The sequence below is a fragment of the Zerene cesonia genome, chromosome 14, assembly GCF_012273895.1.
Source record: "Zerene cesonia ecotype Mississippi chromosome 14, Zerene_cesonia_1.1, whole genome shotgun sequence".
Taxonomy (NCBI): Eukaryota; Metazoa; Arthropoda; class Insecta; order Lepidoptera; family Pieridae; genus Zerene; species Zerene cesonia.
The window spans coordinates 6,454,172-6,465,550 of NC_052115.1; the positions used below are offsets into that span (position 1 = coordinate 6,454,172).

The following is an 11,379-nucleotide window of genomic DNA, read 5'->3' on the forward strand; positions in this document are numbered from 1 at the left end:
ATATATCATAACAATGAAAAATATTTATTCAATTCACATATAAGAATATTTTGCACATTATCCTTATTAGCTCTTCTTTAGTTATCTTCAGATCCACTAGTAACATCACGAAGACATCGAGAGAAAGCCAGCAAGTTTAAAAATTAAAAACTGTCAACATCTATCCACACGTATCTTGTCAGCATTGTGGATGAAGGTCTGAACTCATAAGGCCTCACAAGAAACTTTTGTCCATATAGCAGGAGCAAATATAGCCTATATTTACGACACCACCTTATAGGAGAATTCTATATTACATGATATTATGAAAGTAGGTACAGTAAACAAATCAAACTGTATCTATACCTGTTCTCCAATATCTAAACATATTTTTGAAGGTATGAAGGCTATATGTTTTCTTTAAGCTTATTTTGTTTTTTAAGTTTCCTTCTTCGTAATATTTTTTTGAAGAGTAAATTAAATAAGAATTGAGTATACCCAATAACACTTTATTGTACCATCTACACAGACAAATTCTTTGGACAGGTCAATATCCCCTCGATTATTTTTTTAAGATTTCCCATGTTTTATATGTCTGTCAATAGCACTACTTCCGAGGTCCTCTTTATAAAAACAAACTATAATCGACCTTTAGCCTCTCCAAATGTTCATGGTGGTAGCGCTTACCATCAGCCGACCCACCACCTCCATTGCCGACTATGATATAAAAGATAATACCAAGCTTTATTAAATCAGGATCAATGAAAACAATGATGCTCCTATAGGCAACTAACCTCATGGAGCAAGAGCTCGAGCGAGTGCGGGAAGTAGGGCAGCGCGGAGCACGAGCGAGCTATCTCCCACGCGTGATAGCCGAGGTTCCTGCGCAGCAGCTGCCGCAGGATCTGGTGCAGGTACACTTGGCTCTGGAAGATAGGTAGGACATGGTTATATGACTACAAGTAGTTTATAGAGTTATGGCTCTGGAAGTACCAAGAAGGATTGATTGATTAGATGCTTTGTGCAGTCGAAATTGGGATTTTATTTGTTTATTTATCTTTGGGAAACAAACAATACAATGTTTTGTTATAAAATATAGATATATACCAAAAGCACATGAGTAAAGCTTCCACTAAAAATTTATGATCTTTAAATATATAAACACATTCAGTATTCACTTGCTATCAAAATATTCATCTTTAAATACGAAAAATTGTTTAATTTTCTTCACTTATTCAATTCAATATTGACATTATCTTATTGAATAATAACGAAAGCATTCTTACCGTTCTATTGATGACGCAGAATGGCAGTGAAAACACTGAGTTCGAGTCGGACGTGTAGAGCGTCGTGTCATTTTCGGCCCCCAATAAGATGGCGTCATCAAATAGTATCGCTGGAACAGTGTTAACGTGTTTGTTTCGTCATTTAAATCCAAGCATATTGATGAAAATTTTTCATCAATTATCGCATTGAATAAATATGCAATTTAATGTTCACAACATCCGGTTTACTCAATGCCTTGTAAGAAACGTTTATGCCATTGACCGATTGACTGTTTTTGATACATTTAATAGTAATAAATGATAATATTATTAATTCAATAGATTTTTTATTATTTCCCGATAAAAATACATTAAGAGATAATTAATCGAGAGTTGGAGGGCAAATAACTTTTCAGTATTTTTAAACCGACTCCAAAAGGGGAGGATGTTATTAATTCTAAATCTCAATTTTTGTCTTCATTTTTTCAGAACTTTCGACTGGGTGAACTGATTTTGATGATCCTTGTTTATATAATAGTTAGTGCCATCCGTGTGGTATCATTTAAATTTGGTCTAGTTCTGACAATTTGATTTTCATCCCATTTCTATAACATTCAAACAAAACTATACGTTGAGAAATGTTGAAAGAATAGAAAAAATTTGATCACGAGGCAGGATTCGAACCCGCGTTTCTTGCCTAACCGTAGCAAAATCCTGCCTCGTGATCCATCACGGGTGGCCGAGAGGCTAGGCGTTGCTACGGTTAGGCAAGAAACGCGGGTTCGAATCCTGCCTCGTGATCAAATTTTTTCTATTCTTTGAAAATTTCTCATTTATAAAGCATTTCAATGCTATAAAACTAAAAAATTAAATAAAACCATCGTTTCTTATAAACTGAAAACCTCATATTCCTACGGGTGAACTGTAACAACTCACTCAATGGATATATATTCAGATGGAACGGGAGCATGATCCGTTTGGCCATAAAGGTGTGCCTAGACGGGTCGGGTCGCCGCGTCGCATCGCGCGGCAGTAAGGGCAGCCACACACGCGCACCCAACGATCCGCACCAGAGCCATAGCGCGCGCGACAGTTGCGTCTGCGTACCGCTGTTGTTGGATGACCAGACACTTTCCACGCAGGATGCTAGAACTGTCGCTGGGAGGCAGCTGTAAGCCTGGAAAAATGGAGATATAAAGATAGCTTCGTACCAATAGCTTTTCTGGCGTAGATATCACGTCACGCCGAATCTGTTCTCCATACATTATAACATCTTATTTCCTTCCTTATAAGTTTGATAACATTTTAACAGATTTCAAGCAACTATGCTTTAGGTGGTAACTTATAATACACAACACTTTCAGTGACGGCATTCAATTATGACAAATATATAATTTTAGATATTTACCTTGAACTTTAAGTATATAACTTTAAGTAATATCTCACAATAAACAAAAAAAAGAATGTTTAGTATCTTATCAGTCTATTGAATATTCTAGAAGAATTTATATTAGACTAGCAAAACCAGTTTCAATATTGCAGATGTGTTCTAAATATATGATGTAAAGAGCATTAATTAGTAACAATATCCACACGCTTCATTGGTTAAGTTAATACCCTATTTCGTTGAAGCCATATTATAGTTTTTCATAATAATTACACAAGTACATTTCAAATGAGAGAAAATATAGGTCATGCTTAATCAATATATTTAAATGCAGCTTGGTGTAATAACTAGTTTGATACCAATAAATCGTTACAACTTTGCATATCACATTATTGACATTCTTTTAGCAATAACAAAATACGCATATATTACATAGCAAGAAATAGGAGGTTTTAATTATCAGCTTGAGGTCTTTGTCAAGACTTAGGAAGAACAGAGAGGACGTTTATTTATAGTACGAGTTATGGTATAATAATAAAAATTGTAATGTTTCGGTTAAGCATGCATTGAAAGTGGGTATCATTAAACATTAACAATTAATAAATACATTTTATTTTTGACATGACTTTAAAAGAACAACTGCAGTTTCTTGTATATTTCTTTCTATTCTGCGGCTCTTCTATATAGAAACTGCTTTTCGATGGTAAATGGTAAAACTATGTCATGATGACTCAAAAATGCTTCCACACTAGATGAATTCTTCTCGTTAGAGGTCTCATAAAGCAATGCTTGAGTGTGAGTTTACATATAATTATTTTATGCTCAACTCACAAACTCTATCATTGGTAGCGATAACTATAATCCTACAACAATACGTAAACGTTACGTTAAAACATCATTCAAGTTCACTAACAAAAACTATGTTAAAGGAAGAATGAATAATATTATGCCCATTGCATAAACTGGTGAATCCGTTACAATGTTACCGACTGACCGCTCATATCCGTCGCGTGCTAACACTATTCTGTTTGAACTACGCACGACTTCGCATCTGCGTCACGAACCAAAGGCGAATCCAGCATATAGCCGTGATCAAGCTCCAAGAAGTTATATTTTAATTTTGATATTAACAGATACAAGTAAAAAGAAGGTATTTTATTAATAAATTTACTACTTCAAAATATATTTCATATTTAAACGATACAATCAAGTTTCTTTTCGCTTTAGCTCCACAAACAGGCGGTGGTTGCATTTCCAATGTATAGATAATATTTACTAACAAAATATTGAATTGATTGAAAATATACACATTGGGAGTTTGTTTTTTAATGTCAGCGGGCAACTGAGCTGGTGGTGCGCCTGATGGTAGACGATCACCACCGCCCGTGAACATTTGCCCGCTTTGAATGAGTAAGGGATAAGGAAAGGATTGATGACGGGAAAGAAGTTAAGTTTAAAGTGGATTATCTTTTTAACTAACACAAAAAATATATTAAATAATTCGTAAAATTATTGCGAACATTGCATTAAAACGGACACGCTCAATTACTTATTCTCGAGCCAATTATCTATTATTTGGAATCAAAAAATCAAACTCGCATAATTACTTGTTAATTAAATGAAATATTTACACATACAAAAACGGGTGCAAGCCAAGTCCGAGTGCAGCGTTCCAAATTGCACCTCATTCAGCCGTATTATTAATTCGAATGGACGTTTTCACCCATTGAAGGTTCCGCGAAAATGAGGATATATGACGAAAGCTGTAGTGATTGGTCCTTCAGAGCTACAGCAACGTCAACACTTCGGCACCCGTAACACGTCACGGCAATGGTTGCCTGGTGCAGCTATAAATGCTGTCAACTCTAAACTAAACGCCACCAGTTCGCTTTGGACCAGTGCAATTCGGTGAACATGAAGTGCTTCGTTGCGGTCAGTGTGTATTGCATTGGACAAGTTGATTAATATTGTTAATAATAGAATTTCATGAAATAGTTAAGACTCATGCTTACATTGTCACAGTGTCAAAAGGAGTAACACACTTAAGTACTTGTATTTAGCCACCCCTTGCTGATGCCCACAGCTTTTCTATTCCAAATGTTATTACCGTTGTATACACCATAATATATTACGAGTCGTATCGACTATGTATTCATGTATCGATTAGCTTTTGAAGTTGATATCTATCTTTTCATAAGAATTTTCTTGTAAATTGCAGATAACTTGCCTCCTGGCTCTAATTGTTTCTACAAGAGCTTCTGGAGACGGTCTACTTGGTGCGTCAATACACGCCCCAAATGATTACTATGTACGTATAGTTAAGAGAAATAAAAAAATATAATGAAAAAGAAATGTTTTTAAAGACAATAAACATATACTTTTCAGTCATACCCAAGCTATGCGTATGAAAACACTGTAAGGGATCCCCATACTGGTGACAACAAGGCCTATTGGGAGAGGCGTGATGGGGAACTCGTGATCGGTAGGTAACGTCTTAAAATTACAGAATACTCGTAATAATTAAAAGACAGACGAAATTAATCTTACAATCTTTTCAGGCGGCTACTCTTTCGTTGAGCCCGGCGGTAGCATTAGAGTTGTCGGATATCGTGCAGATGAAAATGGATTTCACAACACTCTCTTGACCCGAATCGGGCCAAAGGTGCACCCCGGCGGCGCTACCTCCACAACAGAGATTTCTGTACCAGCGGGTCCGATACCAAGACACGCTGCACCTCTGCCCATCCACCCGGTCGTCTACAACTACCGGCCCAGTCTGCCTTTACCATACACGCACGGATGGGGCCACGGTCACCTCGGTTATTACTGAGAACTCAAGTGCGCAGTAAGCCTGACATGGGAAATGCCGCTAGCCATTCTTGTTTTCATATCTTCGCGATACGGTTGTCCACGTCCTATCGCAACACATAAGATTTATGTATATTTTACAAAATGTAATGTAAGATATTGATGTCATTAAACAAATCCAGGTACTCTCTGAATTGAGAACTTCCTCAATTATGGATGTTTGTTAAAATCGCTATAAGCACGATTAAAGCAATAACCACTATGTGGTAATATCACTATGTTTTATTGAAACTCCCTGTAGGAATAACATTCTTTACTTAAATTTCAATAAATGAATGATGTAATTCCTTTTGATGGATGAACATTTTGCTAGCGTCAGAATTAGGCACAAAATAATTAACCATTGTATACATCTTCACATTCTTATTTTGTTATCAATGGAAATAAATATAATTCGCAGTGATAATACGGCGATGTAGAAAAATAATTCATAATCTAGAATCTTAGATCAAGTTAAATTCCCCTTTATTGCTTGCAATTAGGATACTCACTAAAATAATTAAATTTAATCAATGATAATCATAATCATCATCATATCAAATGCGGATATTACTCAATTAAACACATGCGTTATAAGTACATCATGACAAAATTTCAGTTGTATGGACAAAAATTGTTTATAAGAAAAATTTTTTATTTATATTATTCAATTGTATCTCGGATAGTATGAGTAATTAAAAATACTTTAATGTATATCTATGATTGATTGCATAACGATCACTTGAGTGTTTGTGCGTGAAAGAAAATGGTATAGGTCCTTTTCTTCCGATAATTTCTTTATTTATTTGATTTAACATTTTTCCAAAACTGAACTTTAATTGTTGGTTATTGACACTTTATTTTTCTTTACTAGCGGAATGTTATCTAATGTGTTTATTCAAATGGTTAATGATGGTGAAACTGTAAGCCATGCATACTTTAATTACGTACTATAGATAAATTATCACATAATTATAAGATGTGAAAGGGCGTAAAGAAGTTAACATAGACCTCAAATTAAGATTTCTAAAATTAATAATAAAAAGAAGCAATATATTGTGAATAAAACTCGTAAACACAAGTTAGTCTACTGTTATAAAAGCGGTTGTCAAGCCTCTTTTTAAATATACTATCGGCAGAGCAGAGTTAATGATGTCACTATGGTCTGGGGAAGACATTAAATTATTGAATAACTGTCGCATAAATGCTTTTAATTGTGCTTGTTGTTCTACAGACAAACAATTTATTTGCTACGCTAAGGAAAGCATTGTCTAGTTATTTGTTTTTCGGAGTTATCTTCATCCTATGAACAACTAACTTTTTTCCGCGGCTTCGCATGCGTTAAATTGAAAAAGGGAAGTTTTATGGATGTTATTATACACATAAACCTTATTCTTGAATCATTCTATCTGTTAATAAAACCCCCATCAAAATCTGTAGCGTAATTTAGAAGATCTAAGCATACAGACTAAGCATATGGACGGCGCAAAGAGATTTTGTTTCATACGATGTAAAGATACTGATAAATCCACGCAATCCACAGTGCGTGAGCGTAGTCTATAGCCTATACTTAAGTTAATTTATTAATATCGTTTCAGTTCACTAACTTTGATAACAATCATAACGATTTAATACTTTTCAATTCCCGACATAACGCATTTGTCGAATGTCAGCACTTTACCTTTTCAGTGTTCATCAAACATATCAATCGTAGGCTTGACAAACTAAATTTGCTTGCTACCAGCAACAATTGGAGCAAGTCGTCACATTAATTATTCGTTTACGAGCATTGCATTGAAGCGGACATGCTCCAGAACGCAATCTCTAGCGAGTGCCAATTATTTGGAAACACAAATCAAATTTAGGTATTTATATCAAATTTAATTAATTAATTATAAATAAAACTGGATACAACTCGTGAGCACGCTCCGCGTCCAAACCGTCTACTTACGCAGTAAAGCCGGATCATTAATGCTATTACATGTTTTCACTTATTAGGTCTGTGAAAATCAGGATGCTTGATGAAACCTGAGCGATTGGTTTTTCATAGAGCGGCGGTACGCGCGCTAAAGATCCTACTTCCGTTAGATTTAAGGTAATGAAGGTCCTTTTGCGCCTATAAATTGGCAGTATCGAATCCAACGAATCAGTTTTGTTGTAATCTTTGCAACTCGGTAAACATGAAGTATTTCATTCCGGTCAGTGAACAATTCTTGGATAATCGGTATATTATGGTGCAAATCTTGGATTTTGTGTTGATTTCTCTGTTAATTTCAGGTAACGTGCCTCCTGGCTCTATTACATGCCATTCCATCAACAGCTACTGGATATGGCCATGGCCATTACGGCTTAGGCCACGGACACCATGACTACTATGTAAGTAATAACCATGACCATGTGTGTTTGAACATACTAACTTCCAAACATTGTATTGCCATTTGGATCTTAATCAATGTTGTTGTTTCAGGATTACCCGAGTTATGCATATGAGAACACCGTGAGGGACCCTCACACCGGCGACAACAAGGCTTACTACGAAAAACGTGATGGAGACCTGGTTGTTGGTAAATATAATTTATATGGATATTACTAACTACTTATTCATCATCACCAGCCCATACACGTTCCCACTGCTGGGACACAGGCCTCCTATGAGGATTCAGGCCATAATCCACCACGCTGGCCAAGTGCGGGTTGGCAGATGTCACATGTCGTCGAATTTTTTATTCTTGGACATGCCGGTTTCCTCACGATGTTTTCCTTCACCGTTTTAAGCAGTAGTGATGCTATCCACATGTGCAGATAAATTGAAAAATAAATTTATTTCCTGCACGCTCGCCCGGTCTCGAACCCCGACTTATCGATTTTTAAAGTTCGAGGTTCTCACCACTGGAGCCACCACTGCTTTTAACTATTTATACATATTACGTATTTTAAATAACAATACCCTAAAACCGAATTCGATTTCAGGCGGCTTCTCTCTCGTTGAACCTGGCGGCAGCATTCGCATTGTGAGGTACAAGGCTGACGAGTCTGGTTTCGTCAACACGCTTCTCACGCGGATCGGACCAAAGGTGCACCCCGGCGGTGCTACGTCCACGACTATCATCTCCAAGCCAGCATCTCCCATCGCCCACTCGGAGCCCTACTACCGACCCTACCTGCCACACTCGCTGCCGTACTCACACGGATACGGGCGTCACGGCTACTATTACAATTAAAGATTACGAAGTCAACAAATCATACGCTTATAGATAAACTACATCCGTTCCTTCGCAATATGATTTATCATATTATGTATTGTGATTTATAATTTATTTGAAAAGTTTAATATATAAATTTTGGGGCCTTATGAGTTATATCGATTTAAACACGATTAAAGCAATGACCACTGTGTGGTAAATCCAGTTGTTTTATTTGAACATCGCTTTGTAAAAAACGTATTATCTATACATGTAATAAATATATTATAAAATGACATCCTTTAATACTATGTCAATGCATATTATTAATATTTTATAATATGCCTGCAAATATACTTTTTACCGAAGTGTTACGTCGGGGATGAATATGAAAGACCGGCACATAACCATATATGTTCAAAACCAGTACCACCGCTTGTTCAGACATAACATTTGGCGGTGGTATACTTTAGTGTTTATAAAAACCCTACATACAAACATTGAAACACTTAACATTCTTGCGGCAACTAGCGAGCAATATGTCTCGACCGCTTTGGGTAAATGATTTATTTATACTTGATAAACCTTTCACGTGGAAAATCGAATTCAATGATGCTTCAATGTAACTTGTACATTTACATTGAGTAAATATTGAAATAGTTTGTAAAATATAAGGACATTACATCAAACATTTTAACTTTAATTAAAGAGACAATTACACACACAATGCAATACAACGCATATTTAATCGTTCACTGTATTTTTTTCAGATTCAAAGCCTGTTACTTTTAAAATTCATAGTATCAAGCAAAAGTAACCCCATAGCCGCCGCTGCTATAGAACATGCCCCAGTCAGTGCTATAGTAAATACTGTTGTAAGTATCTTGAGGAAATTAAATATTACAAATGTGATGAAAATCAGAATTCTCTTCATTAAAATTTATATAAATTTCAGGATTATCCCAGATATGCCTTCAGCTACGCAGTTATCGACCCGCACACTAACGACAAGAAAGCCCATTGGGAGACGCGAGACGGCAATGAAGTGAACGGCGCTTATTCTTTGGTAGAACCAGACGGCAATGTTAGAATAGTCGAATACAACGCAAACGATGTAAAAGGCTTCACAGCCGTAGTGAAAAAGCTAGGACCAAACGTGCATCCCACTCAGATAGTACAAGCCGTTCCATTGATACTCAATCCAGCACCGTCGCCACCTCCACGCGTCGTAGCGGAGCCTGTACATCAACAACTAGCCGAAGCAGTTCCGATAGTCTTGCCTCCCGTACCTCATCCTGAACCAGCTAAAATAGAAGTCGCTGAAGTGCAGACTGAACACAGGGTAGAAGAACCAAACTCCCTATCATACGGTCTAGGAGCTGTTGCTTTGCCTATAGAAGTTCCACAGGTTGTGTTCGAGAAAGGTAGTCTTCCGTGGGATCCACACACAGGCTCCTATGGCGGATGGCGACCTCTCCCTGGACCTCAGGCCAAGCAAGCATACGCTACTATATACAGTCGCAAATATATAGACGGACATCTACACAAAATTGTAACAGGACCTATTTCACTGGTTGGCAAAACGTTATATATAAGAAAAACACACCATTAACAGGGTAAACTGCATGTACAATAGAAACTTAATAATTACAACGATATGAAAGAAGTCCAGGCAAGTAGGCCAGGGTTATTAATAGTCAACAAACGGAATAGTCATAATGTACATAAAATAGTTGAAGCGGTCATCATACATTTTGTTACTATTTTTTTATGAAATAGTAATAAAAAATAAAAACAGATTTATAAATTGCAAAAGCGTTTTATTTATTTTAGCCCATTTAGGCATTTTTAAATATCTATCAGATTAGATCTTCAAGAAGGTCTGGGAGGTAACGTCTTCTTGAAATGCAAAAAAGTACTACATGTAACGATTTTCTTCTATAAGACTAATATTAAATAAGATTATTCGAATGTTTACTTCAACACGAATCAACACTCTCTGTTCTTAGCTCAGTTCTCACTGCAGCACCATGCTATACTCCTCTCCGAAATACATGACTTGTAAAAATTTTTTACTTATATATACTTGACATGTACTTGGAACTTTTTCTTTTAAATGAAGCTACAAAATACCTCAAGAAATACAAAGAAAACTGGAAATCCATCCAAATCCACTTTCGCAGCTATTGACGAAAACAAACTATTAAACACCTGAAAAGAGCCGATCCTCATATTGAACTACACTATTTAGGAGAATTAGGGTACTGGCCTTAAGTCTTAAAAACGTAATAAGATAACCGATTCAAAAATCTCCTCTGGATGGTCTACGACTGATCGCGGGTGCATACATGGAAAAAAAATCTAGTTTCCTTAACTTGAGCCTTGAATACTTGTAACTGCTTCTACCAATAACTAATGATGTTACTCCTGATAGATTGTTTTTTTTTTTCTTTACCGCGAAATAACATGACTAAGAGTTAAGACACCAATTGAAGCAAAATAAACTATGGACCTAAAAATACTAGCTTTTTTTTATTATGTCAAAGGGTGTGTTCGCAATCATATTTATAGAGCTATGAGAAATACAATAATCGGCTAATCTTTTAAATATTTAACATTACATAAAAATCATCAATTAGCATCATCTATACTAATATTATAAAGCTGAAGAGTTTGTTTGTTTGATTGTTTGTTTGTTTGTTTGAACGCGCTAATCTCC

General features: G+C 36.1%; 4 protein-coding genes across 4 annotated transcripts in view; 3 read left to right on the forward strand and 1 right to left on the reverse strand.

The window, feature by feature from the left end:
• The window catches only part of LOC119831615 (guanine nucleotide exchange factor subunit Rich), a 35,181-nt gene that overhangs the window by 10,101 nt on the left and 13,701 nt on the right, over positions 1-11,379 (reverse strand). The window contains exons 15-17 of the mRNA XM_038355042.1: positions 2,181-2,421; positions 1,266-1,375; positions 774-905 (exon numbers count right to left, since the gene is read on the reverse strand). Of these exons, the coding sequence (XP_038210970.1) occupies positions 774-905; positions 1,266-1,375; positions 2,181-2,421 (483 nt within the window). The remainder of the gene's footprint in view (positions 1-773; positions 906-1,265; positions 1,376-2,180; positions 2,422-11,379) is intronic.
• On the forward strand, positions 4,403-5,711 carry LOC119831617 (cuticle protein 19-like). Its single transcript, XM_038355045.1, has 4 exons — positions 4,403-4,563; positions 4,850-4,939; positions 5,017-5,113; positions 5,190-5,711. Exons 1-4 carry the CDS (start codon positions 4,546-4,548, stop codon positions 5,459-5,461), a joined length of 477 nt encoding a protein of 158 aa, XP_038210973.1. The 5' UTR covers positions 4,403-4,545; the 3' UTR covers positions 5,462-5,711.
• Positions 7,518-8,881, forward strand: LOC119831618 (cuticle protein 19-like). The gene is made up of 4 exons (XM_038355046.1): positions 7,518-7,676; positions 7,756-7,854; positions 7,946-8,042; positions 8,449-8,881. The coding sequence occupies exons 1-4, from the start codon at positions 7,659-7,661 to the stop codon at positions 8,697-8,699; spliced, it is 465 nt and encodes a 154-aa protein (XP_038210974.1). The 5' UTR covers positions 7,518-7,658; the 3' UTR covers positions 8,700-8,881.
• On the forward strand, positions 9,062-10,329 carry LOC119831616 (pupal cuticle protein Edg-84A-like). Its single transcript, XM_038355044.1, has 3 exons — positions 9,062-9,217; positions 9,431-9,535; positions 9,616-10,329. The coding sequence occupies exons 1-3, from the start codon at positions 9,200-9,202 to the stop codon at positions 10,270-10,272; spliced, it is 780 nt and encodes a 259-aa protein (XP_038210972.1). The 5' UTR covers positions 9,062-9,199; the 3' UTR covers positions 10,273-10,329.

Bases quoted from the DNA above. Each gene is read 5' to 3' on its own strand.
- LOC119831617 (XM_038355045.1), top strand. The intron at 4,940-5,016 runs GTACGTATAGTT...TATACTTTTCAG, and splicing joins ACGCCCCAAATGATTACTAT to TCATACCCAAGCTATGCGTA. The intron at 5,114-5,189 runs GTAGGTAACGTC...CAATCTTTTCAG, and splicing joins TGATGGGGAACTCGTGATCG to GCGGCTACTCTTTCGTTGAG.
- LOC119831618 (XM_038355046.1), top strand. The intron at 7,855-7,945 runs GTAAGTAATAAC...TTGTTGTTTCAG, and splicing joins ACGGACACCATGACTACTAT to GATTACCCGAGTTATGCATA. The intron at 8,043-8,448 runs GTAAATATAATT...ATTCGATTTCAG, and splicing joins TGATGGAGACCTGGTTGTTG to GCGGCTTCTCTCTCGTTGAA.
- LOC119831616 (XM_038355044.1), top strand. The intron at 9,536-9,615 runs GTAAGTATCTTG...TATAAATTTCAG, and splicing joins GTGCTATAGTAAATACTGTT to GATTATCCCAGATATGCCTT.